This window comes from Nilaparvata lugens, chromosome 3, assembly GCF_014356525.2.
Source record: "Nilaparvata lugens isolate BPH chromosome 3, ASM1435652v1, whole genome shotgun sequence".
In the NCBI taxonomy this organism is placed as follows: domain Eukaryota; kingdom Metazoa; phylum Arthropoda; class Insecta; order Hemiptera; family Delphacidae; genus Nilaparvata; species Nilaparvata lugens.
Genome location: NC_052506.1, coordinates 43389496 through 43411290, shown reverse-complemented (window position 1 = coordinate 43411290; position 21795 = coordinate 43389496). Strand labels below are relative to the sequence as shown.

The following is a 21795-nucleotide window of genomic DNA, read 5'->3' as shown; positions in this document are numbered from 1 at the left end:
TGATGTGTATTGGCCCAAATACCTATTGATATCAATACAAATCAATACATTTCCATGGATATGTATTGATGTGTATTGGCCCAAATACCTATTAATATCAATACAAATCAATACATATCCATGGATATCAATACATAACCAACTGTATTGATATCAATACACATCAATACATTTCCATGGATATGTATTGATGTGTATTGGCCCAAATACCTAATGATATCAATACAAATCAATACATATCCATGGATATCAATACATAACCAGCTGTATTGATATCAATACACATCAATACATTTCCATGGATATGTATTGGCCCAAATACCTAATGATATCGATACACATCAATAGGTAGCCATGGATATCAATACATAACCAGCTGTATTGATATCAATACACATCAATACATTTCCATGGATATGTATTGGCCCAAATACCTAATGATATCGATACACATCAATAGGTAGCCATGGATATCAATACATAACCAGCTGTATTGATATCAATACAGATCAATAGCCATCTATAAGCAGCCTGCCCCCTTTATAGAAAAAATCCTCTTTTAAATCTAGGAGAGCAGCGTAGGATGAAGATAACATTTGCAAGGATTATAATATTCTAACCCAGCTGCGACTAGCATCAGACAAGGGAGTATACCTGTTTAATTACCTATAATCAATATAAGTAAATTGGATTCAGTGAATAGATGTCTATTGACATATTGATGAAAAATTAAGGAATGTAAAATAGTTAAGACATAAATAATGTGAAAAGTTGTTTATTAAAATAACTATATGCATATCATTTATCTATGAAGAAAGGTCCTTATTGTGGTGCTCCAGATTACTTTATTCTCTTCCTGTTTGAAGTAGCAATTATTTGAGCTACATACGGGTTTATGTTACTGCACCTCAATTCTATCTCAATTTTTGAAGTATTCAGATTTTTCTCCAGGATCCGGTGTTTGAACATTTCTAGAACAAATAACAGTTCAAAGTATAAAATCTTGAAAAATTAGAAAATAAGGATTTTATTTCCTGAATTAATCTGCTAGTAAATTTATTTAATACCCTAAAAATGTATTCAAATATGCATGACTCTCCCTCTCGTGAAAGGAAAGTCCAAGATAACATAAGAGCGTTTTTTTCACGTGAAAATTATGTCCTCACAGTTTTACATTACAACGTCATATTCTGGTGGAAAAGTCGAGAAAACATCATTTTTTCACGTGAAAAAAAGTTGGAAATGTTCCAACTTTTTACGTGAAAAGTACATGAAACTGAAACTTGAAAATAACGTTTTTTGTTTGTTTTTACATTTTTACGTAGAAACTCTCAGAAAAGAACATGAATGAAACGTTTTTTCTACATTTCTTGTCTCACATTTGGTCATTTCTTTCGCATGAAAATTTCCAAAAATTCACATGAAAATAACGTTTTTTAAAATACATTTTTACAATATTTTATTGTGAAAAGATAGAGAAGGATTACCTTTATAATTCTAAATAAATAACCTTTTCAATTCTTTATTTTTACATTAAAAATCTATAAATCTTATAAAACTTTTGAATAACCACAATATAATGTGGAGTAGATTCTCTACCCTAACTTTACAATAATTTTACACAAAACTGAATAAAAATTAAATTGAACCATCAAGTCCTATTCAGACAAATTGATTTTTCCTAGTAGGTTGTATATGCAATCAAACAGCTGGACACTATAATTACAAAAAGAAAGCTCATTTTGATTTGTAATCATTCAACAACTGACAAATTTCAAATATTTTTCATGTAAGCTTCTTTTTTCAGCTTTTTGACTTTGTATCAGCCATTTGCTTGTATTATAGTGAGGTCCACGTTATAATGGCAGTGTGTGATTTGCAATGGTGTTGCTATCCTTGTCTATCGTTCAACAAAGCAGATGGCGCTATCTCTTTCACACATTGCGATGCTGCCACATCGTTTATCAACAATGTAGAAATTCAACTAATTGACAAAATATTTAATCTCAATCATGAAAATTTATTATCACATCTTTAAAAAATATATTTCCTTGACAAATAAAATATGATTAACTATTTTCAACAATAATGAACAGTTAAATTCATCAGATATATCAGTATCAGCTGTTTGGGTGGCAACCCTTTTTTCCTCTCTTCCTACACTGCCATTAGAACGTGGGCCTCACTATAGCCTTGCATCACCCATTGGGAAAAAACCATAAATGTCTGGATGGCCAATAAGGAGATTTTTGCTTTAATAAAATGAAGAAACAACAATAATTTATATTAAAATTGAATTTATTTTCGAAACATTACAGTCTTCAAACCTTCAATAAGTTGGAGACTGTTGTAGATATAATACTGTAACTTTTAGGATAAGTTATTGGTCGAATACTCCACCTTTTGACATAAAACTGAATTTCAACCTCTCATAAGGGGGTGACTTGGGGGTTGTAACTCAGAAATTTCGAATGTAAATACCCATTGTGTGATACGTAATCTTGAAAGCCTTCTCAAAACGAGAAAGATGACATCAATGAGAATTGTCTATGATACTTTTATCCAAAATGGCGGCTGATTAAAGTTTTAGTTTTTAAAGAAATAATTGATGAAATTCAATCAGCCGCCATTTTGGATAAAAGTATCATAAAAGATTTTTATTGATGTCATCTTCCTAGTTTTAAAAAGGCCTTTGTAAATGTATCACACAATGGGTGTTTACATTAAAAATATTCGAATTACAACCCCTCATTTCTTTAAAAACTATAACTTTAATCAGCCACCGTTTTGGATTCAAGTTTCATAGTACATTTTAATTGATGTTATTTTTCTTGTTTTAGAAAGCCCTTTGAAATAATGTACCACACAATGGGCGTTCACATTAAAAATATTCGAGTAACTCTTTTAAGTCACCATATACAATCTGAACCTAGTCAACCCCTTATGAAGGGGTTAAAATTCAGTTGTATGTCAAAAGTTAGAGTTATTTGACCAGTAACATATCCTGAAAGTTACAGTATTATATCTACAACAGTCTCTAATTTATTGAAAGGTTCCCATACATATGACTCACCCTGTATAATTACTAACTATAAATGATTAGCACAAGCCTAGAGCTCATGTGGGCATCACCTATAGAAAAAATTGTTTGACTTTATATTCGGTTTTAAAATAATCAAAATTGAGACTTACTTTAGATTTCTCTTTACTGGTAAACCGAATTTTTGAAGACTTCAGCCAGTCTTTGATTACTGCTTCCATGTCTTTTTCTTTTGTGTTGGAAAATTTTATCACCACAGCTCCTATCAGAAATGGAACAAAAGTTTACTTATAATTGAACATATTTCAAACAATATTTCTTGACTGGAAAATTGAAAAAACACACATGTTGCAAACACACAGTCTCTCTCTCTCTTATTATATAAAATATATATTGCTAAAATGAGAGGACTACAACTATAGTTTTTCTAAATTGGAATAAGAAATATAGATATTAATATAAATAAATGAATCACTTGCTTGTTGAAAAAGTCTAAATAAAGCCTGCCGCACCAGCAAACAACTGAATAAATTCTAATAGAAAGCAATTAAATGATATCTACTAGGCTACTTCAATTGAAATAAACTATTCAAAATTATTCCAAGTATAAAATAAAGATATCTTATAATAATGCTCACTATTCCATTAAAATTTATCTAGCCATTAGTCATCTAATCTATCTATCCACAGTCATATATTGCTATTAAGTTCATTATATCAAGATGAGTGTAGATTAGGCTAGCCTACCTCCTATGTGGTGACATGAATTATTTAGGCTAAAAAGATATTTTTGAAATTGATGTTGCTTTCCATAACGAGACACTATATTCTATACAAAAACTTTGTTGTAGTTTAGACACTTTGTTACTTATAATAATTGAAAAAACACCTACTTTTCTTGGAGTATTGAGGAATGCATTTCACTTCTGAGGAGGAGCTTCATCAGGCTGATATTTTGCTCCTCAGGAGTAAAATGCATTCCTCAATACTCCAAGAAAAGTAGGTGTTTTTTTAAATATATACAATGATTCAGTGACTGAACTACAACAAAGTTAGACATTTTTGTTACACATTTCAATTTATATGTGCTAGCATTCCCCTGGAATGTGTCTGCCTAGAATAATAAACGTTCATTTCCAGCACTGATAAATTTAAGAGGCTTACTTCTATTATAATTAATTATGCCATAAATAATTCATTTAGGCTATTTTATGAGGCTTTGAGGTTATGTGTCTAGGCTTTGAATAAGTTTATCATTTAAATAAATATAGTCTGAGTATCTAAGATTATAATAAATGTATTCTTTCATTATACAGTACATCAATAAAAACAAAATCACTTGACTTACCTTAAACTGGATCTTTCACAAAAATCACAATACAACAGGCACCAAAAAATCCGTTACAATCCAAAGCCCAATCGTTACAATTACAAGCCATTCCTGCCATTCCTACCAACAACCGCTTTCCCATGATCAAAAAACCTACTATGGAAGTATCAATATATCATCGATATTTGATTATTTATAATTATACATTTTTAAACTTGTTTGGGAATGCATTATTCAAATTACATATTTTAAATAAGTAAAAGTGAAATACTGTCCTAATTTCTACATTGTTCAATGCAATAAAACCAGTTTGCCCCAGAAAAAAGTTGGAATTTGTTTGTTTAATATATCGATTGTTGAAACTTCGATACATTCATCTCATAATATATTGATAGTTTAATTCGATACCATAGTAGGCTTATGGATGGTGGGAATTTCAAAATTAATGATATTGACAATCTTATTAAAAAATTGATATTTCAGGTGCGGGTTAATGATTTTTATGGGGGGACGCTTGACACTGAAATAATGTTGGAATCGATAAATAGTAGAAGTAGTTATTATTTGAATTGAAATCATTCAAAGTTCAAGTGTGTATAGTTCAGATACTGCACGATTTTCCCCATAAACTGTGATATAATTTTAAAAAGTGGTATAACTTTTCTAATTTTGGATAGAATCATTTGAAATTCTAGGATAAGATTTAAAATATGAACAGAAACGCTCATGATTATTTTCAGAATTTTTAATAATAAAATACAATTAAAAAAAAAATTTAAACGTCAGTAGCACGTTAACGGCACGTCTGACAGGATTTTCGCAGAGGGCAAAATGTACTCGAAATTCACTTATACACCAGAATAAGTCATCAAAAATACATTGTTTCGAGAAAATTGAAAATCTGCAAAATTATTACTAAGTTTTTAACTGCATTTAAAATTACCGCAAAAGGTCTATATATTGTTAACGGTGTGTTGTAGACGATTTTTGCAAGAGACAAAAAGTGCTGGAAATCCCCTTCTACACCCGAATCAGTCATCAAAAATACATTGTTTCGAGAAAATTAAAAATCTGCAAAATTATTACTAAGTTTTTTACTGAATTTAAAATTACCGCAAAATGTCTATATATCGTTAACAGTGCATTGTAGACGAGTTTTGCAAGAGACAGAAAGTGCTGGAAATTCACTTCTGCACCCAAATTAATTAACAGAAAGCTTAAAGTGAGACTTTTTTGGAAAATTCAAAAAATTTCCCATCAAATATTTAATTGGCGTGAAAATTTTTTTATCTCGATAACGGTGTGTTGTAAACGATTTTTGCAACAGATAGAAGGAGTTGAAATTCGATTTTACATCCGAACTGTTGGTCAGAAAGCCTAAATTGAGAGTTGAAGAAATGTTTGATTTTTACTTTTAACATTTTCACTTTTTATTCATGTGGTTTACTATTACTTTACTATTGGTACCCATTTACTTTTATTGATATCACTAAAAGTTCAGTGATAACAATAGATTTTCGTTGACTGTATTTACCATTATTTCTATTGATATCCATGAGCACCTATTGATATCACTGAACGTACAGTGATATCAATAGAAGTTCATTGACTGTATTTACCGTGATGTGTATTGATATCCATGAACTCCTATTGATATCACTAAACTTGTAGTGATATCAATATAAGTTCATTGACTGTATTTACCGTGATTTCTATTGGTATCCATGGATTTCTATTGATATCCATGAGCTTCTATTGATATCACTAAACTTGCAGTGATATCAATATAAGTTCATTGACTGTATTTACCATTATTTCTATTGGTATCCATGAACTTTTATTGATATCACTAAACTTGTAGTGATATCAATATAAGTTCATTGACTGTATTTACCGTGATTTCTATTGGTATCCATGGATTTCTATCTAATCGATATCCATGAGCACGTATTGATATCCATGAGCATATATTGATATCAATAGAGTTTTTCTATCGATTTCTATGGATCTCTTCCACTAGGGTTATACATTGTAAAAAATGTCAGGCAGAATTAAGAATTTGAATTTTTTTATTTATCATGATATGACAGTTATTGTTTTCAATGAATTATCAATTTCATTCACTTGCAATGATATTGCGTTGAAGCGCAGGCTTATCTTAGTATATCAATCCTATAAACCCAATTTTAAGTTGAAATATCATGCAAAATTTACTACTCACTTTGACTTGTAATCATCTTTACTCTTCAAACGATGCACTTTTTGACTATTTTTGGACTTTTTGCTGTAAGGGCTATTCGATGAAGAACTGCTACTAGATCTTGACCTGCAACATCACAGAATACATTGAAGAGAGCATCTATTAAACATATTTTGATTCATAATATTGTTGAAAATATAATTTTATGGTCTCAGCTCCTCCATGTTTAAGCTTCCAGATTACTACATGTGGATAATAGTAGTTTCAACAAGTTGCGCTGAACGGTAAAAATCAATTTTACAGGAATCGATGTGCATGTAACTGGATTTAGAAGATCAATACGATAATGTGTTCTATCATAATTTTATAATTATCACAGAAATGTTCAAGTGAAAACGTTGGGCGCAAACCTACTGCCATGGGGAGACAAATAAATTTATGAAAAGCTTGATGGCTTGAATCTGGATATCTGTTACACGTTTTTAGTTCAAGACATAATATGTCTTAGAATAATTTTTAATCTGTTTGGTCAATCGGGAGGAAAACGTTGGTTTTTCAAAGTTATCTTACTCCCTTATTTTTGGGTATTTTCAGAAATCAAGATAAATATCCGTAGCTACGGTACATACGTACTGTATAGTACAGTACCTGTTCGTTTTTACCGTATAATTATATGATAATAGAAAGCTTTATTAAAAACAGCCATAACTTCCTTGTTTTCGGATGTTTTCGAAAACGGGACTTACAGTTTAAAGAATTTGGGGTCTCTGAGTCCAAATCCGAAATCAGAATCTTTCTATCTTCATTTTCAAGAAAGATAGATTTTGAGAAAAATGTTGACCGGTGAGACGTAGAATCACCATGTGAAAGAGGCGATTTGTCCGCTAGTATCTCGATCCAAACGGGTTTCTGCTTGCCTCGAGGGTAAAAGACGTGACAAAAGGAGGTTCCTGGCTCGGGATCACCATGTGAAAGACACGATTGGACTCAATGTACTTCGACAAAGAAACGTCAACACGTTTCAGTGTTCAAGTTGCAGGTCTCCTATCGTGTGAAAGAGGCCTATAGCTACAGACACTTCACTTGAATTCATTGCTTATAATTTTTAGTCAAGGCATTTGACTCTCAGAATTGGAGCCCAATTGGGAAATATAAAAATAAAATCAAACAAAGAATCAATCCAAGGAACAGAATACTTGGAAGTCAAAGAGATTAACCAAATTAATGTACAACTACCATCAAATGATAAAGAGTATCCCGATATTATAATACATGACAATAAGAAAATTGATGTCAATAAAAATATTGGTGAAACACCATACACACAAATATCCCAACTAATAACCGAATATGCTGATGTTTTCTCCAAAGACAAATATGACATTCCTGATTCCAAACTCCCGACTGTACATATAAATTTAGCATACAATACACCTGTGTTCTCATCAACATTCAAATTAGAGGCATCAGAATGCTCTGAAATGAATGACATGATTGATTGTTTATTGAAGTCAAATGTAATTGAGAAAGCGAGGTCAAATTACGCTTCACCAGCCTTCTTAGTTAGGAATAGAGATAATAAACCGAGGATAGTGGTAAATTACAAAAAACTGAATTCTAAAATAATCCATGATAAATACCCAATTCCCAATCCAACAACTGTTCTGGAATCACTTAGCACAGCAAAGTTCTTATCTACCCTCGATTTGACATCAGCTTTCTATTCGATGACAATAGATGAAAGTTCTAGGTACTTAACAGCTTTCAACACTCCAGATGGGCTTTATCAATTTCGTAAAGTACCAATGGGGTTAGCGATCTCTCCAGCTGCTTTTCAAAGAGGAATGACTCATGTATTTTCAGACATGCTGTATGAAAGTGTATTAATATACATAGACGACTTTTATATTATGTCATCAATCATAGAAGAGCATATCTTCTATATAATAAGAGGGAGTAGGGTTGTGTTTGTTCGTGTGTTCCTTTGTTCGCATCAAAACATGTCAACTTGTGGATTGCATACCGGAAAAACGGGAATGATTCAGATCTCCAAATTTTAAACATAGATTCTAAATATATCAATCTCGTGCACCTGGAAGCCCAAATTTCAATTTTCCTTCTAGATTTTTCAGAATTAGTGATCAAACTTCATTAATCTATACTTATAAAATTCTTATCTCACTGATCACGATTTCTGGAAAACTACTGGATGGATTGGAACAAAACTTGGAATATAGCTTCCTTAACCGTCCTAGGTGCTCATTAAGAAATCTTTTGGCGATATTTCAACTCTAAGGGTGGTTTTTAAGGGTTTAAAGTTCGTCTTTTAGCATGTATATTCTTCTTCTCCCAATCTCCTTATTATAATAGAAATGTCCATATCATATGTTATTATAGATCTATAATCTAGAGAGAGTACCTGTTCGAAACAGTTGTTGACTGATAACTTAATTAATAATTTTGACAGGTTGGCATTAAGTTGAGATGACTTCATTAGGTTGGCACCAAGTTGAAGAACTAATCAAAATGCATTTATCGAGAACAAATTGATTGGGCACTACTACTTCAATCAGAGCTATTCCTGGGAGTAGAGATAGTTTGTATCATTCATAAAACAAACTTTTATGACGGGAGTTGCTTCTATCAAGTGATCCTATTCTATCAAGACTAATTTAATTTTGTTTGTAAATCCGATCGCGATAACTGCTTAAACAATTTCGATGAAATTTTAATAATTCAGTATGATATATGAAGGGTATTTTCAAAACATCAGAAGTGTCCGTTGTGGAATCTGTTTGCAAAGAATGAGGAAATTCGACCAAAATTCAACTTGGGCGGAAGAAAGGGGTTATTTATTAAAACGGCCAAATAGCTGTTGTTCCTTTTCCCAATATTCTACAAAATTCGCTGCAATTAGACTACTATTCTACAGAGCACTTCCAACACATCAATGATTAATCGAATGATTTGACTCAATAGTTTTCATGCAAAGTTGTGGCCTAATCTCAAAAACGATTATAACAATGTTGGTAGAATTTAGATTATAAATGGTTCACAAAAATAATCTTATCTTTCAATTCCCGTAGCGAAGCACGGGTGCCCTGCTAGTTGATAATATATAAAACGTTTTCAGTAGGCTTAGAGAAATCGATCTAAAACTCGATCCAGATAAATAAAAATTTTGCTTTAAATCGTTGAAAGTACTTGGACTGATTTCTGAAGAAGGAATATCTTCACTACCGGAAAACGTAGAAGCCATACTGGAATTAACAGTCCCAAAAAACGTAACTGAACTAAATCGATTTTTAGGAGCAACTTCTTATTACAGGAAGTTCATACCCTGCCTATCGAAACGAGCTTATCCGTTGACACAGTTGACACGTAAAGACACGAAATTTGAGTGGACAGAAGTTCACCAAAAAACATTTGACGATCTGAGAAACTGTTTGATTAAAAAACCTATATTGATGCATTATAATGATGACAAAGAGACGTATATCAAAACAGATGTATGCGCTAATGGAATAGCTGGTTGCCTTGCACAAAAAGGTTTTGATGGTGTTATGAAACCAGTTGTGTGTGTTTCAAGGCGTCTCACAAATTCAGAAGAAAACTGGCCTGCATCACATCTCGAAATGTTAGCAGTTACTTACTGTATCAGACCTAAAGCCTGTAAAGCAGACCTAATAACTGCAAGAAAATCACGAAATTATGTTTTGAAGGATGATATTTTATATTTCAAACAGTTGTATCAAAACGTCGTTCATTTGAAACTTGCAATCCCTACCACTTTGATTTCGAAAATACTTGGCCAATATCATAATGATATAACATTTGGTGTACATATCTTGGTATAAATAAAACCTTGTTGAAGATAACACCAAAATATCATTGGCCGACGATTTGGCAAGATGTAATAAAATATGTGAAAACATGCCCAACTTGCCAAGTAGCAAAAAAAAGTAAGGGAAAACAGGGTGGTCCATTAAAACCCATCCCTATAACAAGTCAACCCTTCGACACTATATTCGGGTGGAAGATACAAATATATTTTTGTAGTACTCGATCGCACGACTCGTTTCGCATATTGTAAACCAACAACTGCTATAGATGCCAAAAATACAGCAAAATTTATTTTAAATTTTGCATCCCTTTATGGAATACCCCGAACCATTCATTCGGACAATGGGACGAATTTCAAGTCAGAACTCTTGAAACAGCTTGTATCTCATTAGGAATATCTCAAAAATTTGGGTCACCCTATATGCCAAGTACACAGGGAGTAACTGAAAAATATAATTCCACCCTAATGAATATGCTAAGATGCTATTCTAATGACAAGCAGAATAATTGGCACTTGAATATTCGTCATGTATGTTTTGCTTATAACACAGCAGAACAGGCATCTTTAGGCTATTCACCCTTCTACTTGTTTCATGGATTCCACCCTCTCAGCTATTTAGACATAGCAATCCTACCGGCCGCAGCGACCGGTACTGAAAGGGCTGAGGTTCTGAAGAATCTTCTGGAAATCAGAAATGCTCAGGTACAACAGAAAGAAAATTTTGATAAGAAAATAAAACAAATCCAATTCAAAGAAGGTGATAAAGTTTTAATCCAATACCCTCAAACACAGCCTGATACATGCACAAAGCTAAACAATCCATATAAAGGCCCCTTTACGGTAGTCAAGCAAATAAGTCTTCAAAATGTTGAAGTGATTACTAATCGTAGGGGAAAACCTTCTCCCAAAATAATACACATACGGAGATTGAAAAATATCATTCAAGGAAGTCGGTTAATTACAGAGTAAACTATCCCGATTTATAAAGAAGTAAAAGCTCAGTGATATAATCATAATATTATATTGAGATTTATAATTTATGGGTTAGGACATTATGATATGCAATGTAAATTAATTTTTCTTTTAGATCTCTTTAAAATTCTAGAATAGAATGTGTATAGTAAATTTGAGGAGGGATAATAATAGTTGTAATTCTGATAGACCCATACCTATGCATGTTAGTCTCAATTATTCGATCTTGTTTCTTTACCAGGACACTATTTGGTTCCTTTTATCATTGATGATGTCACTTATTACTTCAATCTCATTTGGTTCAATTGTCAAGTATTCATTGCTCTCTTCCATTGAATTGACAGATAAGGGATTAATATTTCTTGATATGCAATCTGCAACAGAAATTTCGGTTCCTTTTATGTGTCTGATTTTAAAATTGTAGAAAGCTAATTTCTCTTTCCATTTTGTGATCCGTGCAGAGGTTTCCTTCAATTTGGCATAATGGCATATAATGGCATAATGGCACAATGGCAATAATGGCATATGATCGGTTCTTAGCTCAAATTCGTCTCCATAGAGGTATGGGAGGCCTCAAGTTGTCTCTACACCATACAACTGCTAACAGCTCTCTTTCAATGGTGCTATAACGTGTCTCTGTGGCTGGGTGACAGTGCAACTACTTGCAAATGCATCACGTACATCATCCTCAGCCAAAACTCCCTCCCCCTATTGCTTCCCCACTAGCATTGGTTGTTAACGTGAAGGGTTGTTGAAGGTTTGGAAACTGGAGAACCGGTGTAGAGCAAATTGCTCTCTTACATTTTTCTACTGCTTGTATAACATCAGAACCGCACTCCCTTCCTTAATAAATTTGTCAGTGGCTCTGTCATCTGTGCAAAATTATTAATGAATTTTCGGTAGTAGCCTACCATTCCTAAAAATGTTTTTATCTTATTAATATTCTTGGGAATAGTATGGCACTTATTTTATTATTATCTGGGCGAATTCCACTAGCTGAAATTACATGTCCCATAAACTTCACTTCTGGTTGACATAAGTTAAGTTAGTTTTTTTCTCTTGAGACCTCAAGTCCAAATTCCTTCATTCTTTCAAACAGTTGTGTAAGATGTTGTTTATGATCATGAAGGTTGTTACTGAATACCACAATATCATCCATGTAAATTTGGATTGCTTGTTCATCTATGTTTTCCAAGAATTCATCCATAAGTCTTTGAAAAGTAGATGCAGCATTTTTTAAACCAAATGGCATTCTTTTGAACTCGTAATGTCCTCTTTCAAAACTGAATGCTGTTTTCTCAATATCATTTGGGTTCATTTTGATCTGATTGTAACCAGATTTTAGGTCCAAAGAGCTGAAAACCTGCACTCCCCTCATCCTGTCAACCATATCTTCCAAACGTGGAAGGGGATACTCTTCTGACTCAGTCTGATCATTCAGTTGTCTAAAATCTACAACAACTCTGTACTTTGATGGTTCTCCCGGGGCAGTCTTTTTAGGAACAACCCATAATGGACTACAAAATGGAGATATTGACTTTCTAATAATACCCTGTTTGAGCATGTCTCCAATATGTTCTTTGATAATTTTTTTCATTGAATGCGGATATCTTCTAGACCTTACAAATAGGCTATAGGTTTTGATAATTTTAGTTGAATTGGATGATGAACTCTTCCAGTAGTAGTTAGAGTTTCTCCTTCTTTATAAACAGTGTCGTTTTACTTGTCTAGTATGTAGGATGCTAGCTGTGCTCTTTCCTTGGTGAACTGCATCTCATCTGTATTATCCTGTATAGTAATGGAACCCATATAAATACGATTGCTTGTTGAAATTGAACTTCTTGCTTTATAAATCTTATTCCTTAATTTGATAATCCATTGGTCCTTGTAAATTCTAGGAGCTCCCTTAACTTCTTTCATCACGTCACATCCAATTATGATGTCATACTTTTTATTATTAATTTCTGCCACATGCACTCTCATAATTTCGTGTATCCCTACTAATCCAAATAGATCTATACTATCTACTTCTCCTTTCAGAGCCCTATTTCCAGTCAATGTGAACATTTGACAGGAGCATCTTTCAATCATTAAGCTACTGTCTATTTTTCTCAATGCTCTTTCAGATATCAATGTACTATCTGATACTGTGTCCAACAAGCAATTAATATCCCAGTCCTTTACAAAAAATATAGGCAACAAGCACACTCTTTGTGTATTCTTGCTGCCTATATTCCTTGAACCAGATCCTCATTCTTGTTTCTCATTTTTATTTGGCTTCTTATCAATTCCTCTCAGTTTGAGCCAATCTTTTTTTGAATATTTTCTGTACTGCTCCTCGTATGTACTACTATTTCCACTTTCTGAGTGAGAGGAATGTTCTCCTTCCGATTCGGGGTCAAAAAGTTGTCTTAATCTGTGTTCTACTCTTCACACAGTGTTAACATTTATCCTTCTGGGTCCAACATTTTTCCATGGTGAGTCATTTGTTCATGTTTTTGCCGATAAATATATGGACAGTTTCTGGCAAAATGCACTCTTCACTGCAATGCCTTCTTCACTGCACTCCCAGCATTTAGGTCTGTCCATGAATTTTTCTTTCTTACTTAAAAAAGGCTTTTCTGTAGGCCTGTGTCTCATTTGCATGCCATCAGACCGTTGATTACGAAAAGTAGTTCTGGGAATTCTTTCCTTATTGGATGACTGTATTGGAAAACTTGATCTCCGCCAGTTGATTATTTGCCAACAAGAAGTTGGCTGTACTTCCTCTCTGTCTGTCGTTTCGTCTCTGATCAAAGCAACTGCTTCTTCAAAACTTTTCGGCTTTGTAATCTTTATTGAAGTTTGCAATTGTGTTGAAAGATTGTTTGTCAAGGCTTCCATTGCTAATTCATCATAGACTCTGTTCCTCAAAATTCCTTCATCATTGTTCGGACAAGAGTCTGAAACCTCTGATTTGAGTCTTTTTAATTATTGTGCCATACGTTTGGTAAAATCAAAAATTGATTCTCCTGAATCCGGACTTAATTGTAACAGTTTCAACATACTCGCTGCTACTGGAGTCCGAGCAACAGCATACTGCTCTTTCAACGCCTTTTTTACATCTTCCCAAGTGGACGTGAATGAAACTCCTATTTCTATCAACACTGAGGTATCGATTCTCAAAAGAAAGTAAGAGTGTAAATTATTTGTTGTCAAATCATCAAAATTATTTTGTATTATTTGTAAATGAACAGAATCCATCCGTTCCAGGAACAAAGAAAGTTCTTTTACATCACCTGTGAATTGAATTGACCATGTCCATCAAACATCGCACATTCATAAAGGCTAATTGAAGAGTTTCATCATCAGCCATGGTAAAAGAAAGTAACGAAGCCAAAAACTGAACAAATTTAAACAAATAGAAAAAAAGTTGAACAAAAAGAAATAAATTTAAACAAAAACAAACAAATTTAACAAATAGGGTTTCGGCACCAGATAAGTAATGTGGTTCGTTTTGGTTCTAAAACTGTAAAATCAACAAATTATAATGATAGGGATAGTGAAGCTTATGTAACAGCTGGGTTTACTACTGTATCTTGTATATAATACTAGCAGGGTACCTGTGCTTTTCTACGGGAATTAAATGATCAGATAATTTTTGTAAAATATTTATAACCTGAATTCTACCAAAGCCGTTATAATCGTTTTTGAGATCCATCATACAAACAAACAATTCTGTCTTGGGATTTCATCCTAAGCTAAATTTTAGCAATCTTTGTTACTCATAATCGTATTCATTCAATACCTGATAGTTTTATTTAGGAAATGAGAATGAATAGAGGTGTTTTTTTATGACTATCTACTAGGGATGTCAATCCCGGGATCCCGAATCCCGGGATCCCGGTCCATTTTTGATACCTAACAATCCCGGGATTTTTCAGAGTCAATCCCGGGATTTTCGGGATTGTAAACCTGAAATTGTGAATCATATTTTTCCAAAAACAATTCAATATGGAATTTATTTACGGTGATGAATATGAGTTTTTATAACTAATTTATTGTTCTAAGATTAAATATGTGTCTTAGTAACAGAGATAACAGATTATAAATATTACAGCTGTTTTATCATCACAATATATGTTAACACAGTCCTAGCAAACGAGAATAAAAATACCGAGAAAACGACTTTAGTCCGTAATTCTTACCAAAAGAAGATTCAATGCAGATTTTGTGGCTATAATAATCATACTGATAATAGCCAATGCCCAGCAAAAGGACAACCATGCCTAACTTGTAATCGAATAGGCCATTTTTCAAAAGTATGCAGAGCACGAAACGATAAAAAAAACCAAATGGTATCTGCCACAGTAATTTCAGCAGCAAATACCAGCACTGACCTCTCAAAATGTCTTGTTCCTATACGTGTTAATGGAATAGATACATTGGCACTATTAGACACTGGGAGCACAGCAAGTTTTATAGATAAGAAACTAGTAGTACAATCGAAGATGAAAACTATGCCATATTCCAATTTGATTACATTTGCTTCAAGTGCCTGCAACACTAAAACAACTGAGTGCGCTTTGAGTGAAATATATTTCCAGAACGAAGAATATAATGATTTTCCTTTGATCGTATTGAACAAATGTTGCGCTAGTGTAATTTTGGGACACGATTTTCTAAAGAACTTTTCATCCATCACTTTTGATTTCGGTGGATCTAAAGCAGCACTACAACTGAATGAAGACAATGACGCAAGAAGGCCTACTTATGAAATTAAAAAGTGTGCTCTAGCCCAAGCTACAGTAGAACCTGTCTCATTGTTTCGTGATCTTCAACCGGACTGTCGGCCTATAATAACTAAATCGAGACGACATTCAGAAGAGGATTACTTGTTTATGATGAATGAAGTCAAACGGCTTAAAGATGCTGATATTATAGAAAATAGTCATTCTTCTTGGAGAGCTCAAGCATTTGTTACTTCAAGAGAGAACCAAAAGAAACGTATGGTGATTGACTATTCACAGACCATCAACAAATTCACGAATTTGGATGCCTATCCACTACCACTAATGGAAGAATTAGTCAATAAGGTAGCGCAATATAAAATATTCTCATCTATTGACCTGAAATCTGCCTATCACCAGATACCAATCTTGCCTGAGGAAAGGCATTTCACCGCATTTGAAGTTGGACACAAACTGTATCAATTCAAAAGAATTCCGTTCGGAGTCACGAATGGAGTAGCTGCTTTCCAGAAAGTGATTGATCAAATCATAGAACAAGAAAATTTGACATCATGTTATGCCTATTTAGATGATATTATTGTATGCGGAAGGACCCAAGAAGAACATGATGAAAATTTAGAAAATTTCTGGAGAGCAACAGAAAAATATGGCCTCACGATTAATGAAGAAAAGTGTAAAATATCTATGGAGAATTTAACCAAAGTAGATCAGGGTAATCAACTTTCAGTAATATACAGCAGTATGCAGTGAATAATTGAAATAACATGAGTTTATATAATATATATATATATACAATTCGTTCTATAACAGGTTTAAAGGTTTGTATTTGTGGGATGGGTGGGGGATGGTTGTCATGTGATCGTTCTAGGGCCGGACAGTTTCAGTCATTTGTTCCAAAAGATGTTTTTTTAAAGTCAGGATGAAGCTCGCTCGGCTCTCGATGGACCTGATAGAAACAGGAAGTGCATTCCATGCACGACAGGCACTGACTAAGAAGGATTTTGTGAAAATAGTAGTTCGATGATTGGGTATCCTTAAAGTACTTTCTCCGGTTCTAGTATGTGAAGCATCTATCCTCCTACCTTCGGAGACAAATTTGAAATCATCTTTAAAATAGTTCGGATTACCGTATTTCAAGATATCTCTAACAAGCTTGACTATTCGAAAAAGCCTCTGATCGGGAAGCTTTAATGTTGAACTAGCAATGTGGGCTGGGGTGATATGATCATGGCGTTGGAGAGAGTAGACGAAACGTAGACAATAATTTTGGCAACGCTGTAGTTTATCATTCAGAGTGACTTGCATATCGTTAAGAACAGAATTACAATACATTAAATGTGGGAAGATGAGAGATTGAACCAATAATAATTTAATGTTTCTAGGGAGAATATCGTGCATTTTCTTCAATGCATGCATGGCTGAGAATACCTTTTTACAAGTTTTGTTCACTTGTTCTGACCAGTCAAGAGTATTATTCATAATAATGCCTAAATTTTTAACTGAGCTACAGTAAGGAATGTCATTACCATCTACACTAATTTTGTGAATCGATTCATAGTCAATATTGTTTATAAGACGAGAATATCCAATTATAATGGGCTGTGTTTTGATGGGATTAAGCTTAAGGCCATTTTTCTTTGTCCATTCCACTATCGAATTGATATCCTGATTCATTATTCCAACTGTTTCGTTAATTTTTGTTATGGGACAGCTTAAATATATTTGAAGGTCGTCTGCATAAGTATGGAAACTGGAGAATTTGATAATGGAAGAAAGGTCATTAGCATACAAAGTGAAGAGGAGAGGGCCTAAAATTGAACCTTGTGGTACTCCATGCATAACGTTTTTCCAAGTAGACTTTTTGTCACCGACAGATACACATTGTTTCCTACCTAATAGATAGGATTTAAACCAAACTAACGAGTTGTGACTGAAACCAAGAATAGCCAACTTATTCAGAAGGACTGTATGATCAACAGTATCAAATGCTTTAGAAAAATCAAATAGGGTGAGGATGGTGCATTTTCTTTGGTCCATAGCTAACCTTATATCATCAGTGACACGAAGCAGAGCTGTTTCAGTTGAATGGAATTTTCTAAAGCCTGATTGAAAGTTATGAAGCTTACTATTGTTGTCTAGAAATTTTACAACTTGAGCATGAATGAGTCTTTCTAGCACTTTGGACAATGCAGGTAAAATACTGATTGGTCTAAAATCCTCAACTTTATTGGGTGATGGAACTTTATTTAGAGGGCGAACCAGAGCAAACTTCCAGTTTTCAGGGAAAATGCCTTCTTCAATAGACTTGTTGAAAATGTATGTAATGGTTGGTAAAACAGCAAATAACATTTTCTTGATAAATTTAATAGGAATTTTGTCAACACCCGTAGCATTACTATGAATACGTTGAATTGCTCTGAAAGTGTCTTCTTCTGAGATTGGATGGAAATGAAATTGATCAGTAATTGGTAAATCTAAGTTTGTAACCTGCTCTTCAAGATCATCGATATGATTAGCAATGACAACTTCGTCGCGTTGGTTAGAGTGTGAAACGAAATGGTCATTTATATTGTTCAATGCTAAGTCAATTTGTGGATTCGATTTCTGCTTGCCAAGCCCGAATTCTTTTATTCCCTGCCAAAGTGATTTAGAGTCTTGTCTGTTGTTTGTCATAAACGAATTCAAGTACCTAATCTTTGAGTTCCGTAATTCCTGTTTAACTCTATTTCTAAGGCTCCTATACTCTATCAAACTGTCCAAGTCAAATGTCTTTTTAAATTTTCTATGTGCTTTGTCTCTACGTCCCATCATCTTAAGTATGTCTTCAGTCATCCACGGTACTCGTCGTTTTCTATTAATCCTCCTTGTCACATAAGGTGCATGTTTGTCATACAGAGTCAAAGTCCAATTCTCGAAAGTCTTGACCATGTCATCAACTGAGGGTAATGCTTCAATTTGATGCCATGGAGTCTGAGCCACATCAGTCAGGAAGGCGGCTTCATCAAAGTTTTTGAAGTCTCTATAAGTGATAATTTTCTGTTCTGGCTTGGGTATCTTATGGGAAAGTACACAGTAGATCAAATCATGTCTAGAAATAGCTGGGACTGAGATTTGGCCTGCTTGAACAACCTCATTGGGATCACTAACAATGAGAAGGTCAATGAGTGTGTCTGATTCATTAGTATGATGAGTTGGATCGAGAGGTAAAATAGTCATGTTTAGGCATTGGAAAATTGTAGTCAGTTGAAAGTAGTCAAAGTTCCGATTTGTCATGTTCAAGTCGGTGTTCATATCCCCCATAACTAGTATACGGTTATAACAAGGCATAAGAGAAAGCAAGGCACTTTCGAAATCTGTGAAATGACCTATTTTTGGTGGGCGATAACAGATACCAACGAGTAATTTATCAGTACTGGATAAGGATAATTCAAGTAGCATAAACTCTGGTCTTGAACAATACTCTTGTTTAGATGTGATTAAAACTTTTGTTTTGATACCATCTTTCACATAAATTGCTACACCCCCACAAGCTTTATTTAATCTATCATTCCGGAAAAGATTATATCCAGGCAAAGCAACAAAATTTGATGGAATACTAGGCTTCAAAAATGATTCGGAAATTCCGATTATATTGAAGTCCTGAAAACGGAAGATTGCTCTGAGTTCATCAATGTGGCAGCTGAGGGATTGTACGTTGAGGTGAGCAGCCTTGAAAAGTTTTTTGAAAGAGTGGAGCTTATTTGCTAGAAACATACCTGCGTCATTATTACTATTATTGAAATAATCATACCTACTTGAGGGCGAGCGAGCTGACGTGTCAGTGAGAGGCATCATGGAAGCAGCAGACCAATCGTGAACCGACCTCAGAACGACACATGACGGGGAAAATGGGGATGAGACTGATAAAACTTAACCTAAATGAAAAAGTCTCTTGATTCGAGTGCATTCAGTATGCCTTGGCAGTTCGGCTCCCTTCACTATTTATAGCACTAGTTCAAAAAATTCACTAAACACAATAAGATGTAGATGTGTGGAGTTCCGGTGATGAATAATCCTAATGGTGAATAAGATGAAGATTGAGGAAGAACTTGTAGTGGGAGATCTAGTCCAAGTGGAGATAGAGCGAGTAGGTATCCGGTAGTGGAAGAATCGGGTCCAAGTGGAGGTAGAGCGAGATTCAGATTCAGATTCAGATTCAGATTCCTTTATTCATGTCAGAGTCCAGCAGATAATCCAATGTGGTGGGCAGTTTGCAGTGGTAGATGCTGATGGGAGCGAGCAGGTGGGGGAGCGAGAGAGAGCCAGGGCGGCGGCAAGAGAGAGCGCGTGCAAGAAGTCACAGGAACCAGGTCTGAAAACAGGAAGAAAACTCCAGCAGAAACACAGCAGAAAAAAGTACAGAAAGTATATGAAAATCATTAAGAGGATAGACAATTAAAAGAGAGTGTACAGACCTACAGAGAGATGGAAAATAAGAACGAGAAATATGAATCAGTAGATTGATTTCAAATTGCAGTTGACGGTTGTTAGAGAGAAGAATGTGAAGAGAGGACTAAGCTGTGTGAGAATACACATAGATTATGTAAGATTATTGTCTAAAAAGGTGGATGAAGAGAGAGATATTAGAAGAAAGTAGTAAATATCCGGTGCATAAAATGAGATAGATAATAAGAAAATGAAATTGGAGGGATGAGAAAAACCGAAGGAAAGAGAGAGGGAGTGAGTAAGAGAGAGCGAAGGGATTGATACAGATAGCATAGAGTACAGTGTTAATGATCTGGTATAGAAATGAAGTAAGCATGTCTATATTATTAAAAATATACAGTATAACTAGTTTTGAGCATGAATTGAGCTAATTTGGAGGGAGGTCAGAATGAGAAGAGGTAGGAAGAGAAGAAATTATAGAAGTTACAGACAGGTAATACTGCATATAAGAAAACAGAATAACGGATATATAAATAGAATACGCGAATAGAAGGTTGGAATGTGACTATGGTGAAAATCACAATAGAAGTGCCAATCATAAGTTTACCGTCATTATTACGATGACTGTTATTTCTGTTATTGTTGTCAATTCCACGAAAAGTCAACTTGAATCCTGCTGTAAGTTTACTATACACACTAGTAATATACATGTGGAGACTGGATTCAGGCTTTGTTGATAAACAGAAATGGATTTAATAGATTATGGATTGACAATGAACTGAGATGAGGAAGAAGCGTTATAAACTCAGCAATTCGAAATAGGTTATAAATGTATTATTAAAGTGAACTTAGGTTTCGGAGCAATTTTCATAATTTTATCAGCAGTGGAAAAGGTTCTATTTTTGTACTATGCTATCGTTAGATAAAAAGTGACACATTGGATTAGCTGGAAACATCATTCGGTTATGTCTAATGGAAAACTAGTTTCCTGATTGAGTATTGGATGATTCAATCAGTAAAACGTTTCAGTATACTAGATGAATAATTGCTATAACTAAATTGATATAGCTTTATTCCAGTTATATTTTTTCCATGAAAACAGTATTATATATGTTCAAAAAAGCAAAAATTAATTTTAAGATTTGTAAACATAGAATCCAGTTATATTTTTTCCATGAAAACAGTATTATATATGTTCAAATAGCAAAAATTAATTTGGTAAAAATGGTATCTATAGGGCAATTGTCCAACAAA

The 21795-nt window shown here is 33.9% G+C and overlaps 1 protein-coding gene and 1 long non-coding RNA gene across 6 annotated transcripts in view; both read right to left on the bottom strand.

The window, feature by feature from the left end:
• The window catches only part of LOC111054460 (serine/Arginine-related protein 53-like), a 96658-nt gene that overhangs the window by 20427 nt on the left and 54436 nt on the right, over positions 1-21795 (bottom strand). For all 5 annotated transcript variants that reach the window (XM_039423832.1, XM_039423831.1, XM_039423833.1 and 2 more), the window contains exon 3: positions 6592-6696. In XM_039423832.1, coding sequence (XP_039279766.1) covers positions 6592-6696 — 105 coding nt within the window. The remainder of the gene's footprint in view (positions 1-6591; positions 6697-21795) is intronic.
• On the bottom strand, positions 760-5272 carry LOC120350444. The gene is made up of 3 exons (XR_005570781.1): positions 4389-5272; positions 3193-3302; positions 760-971 (listed from the first exon to the last, which is right to left on the bottom strand). It is a non-coding gene; the product is annotated as an uncharacterized LOC120350444 (long non-coding RNA).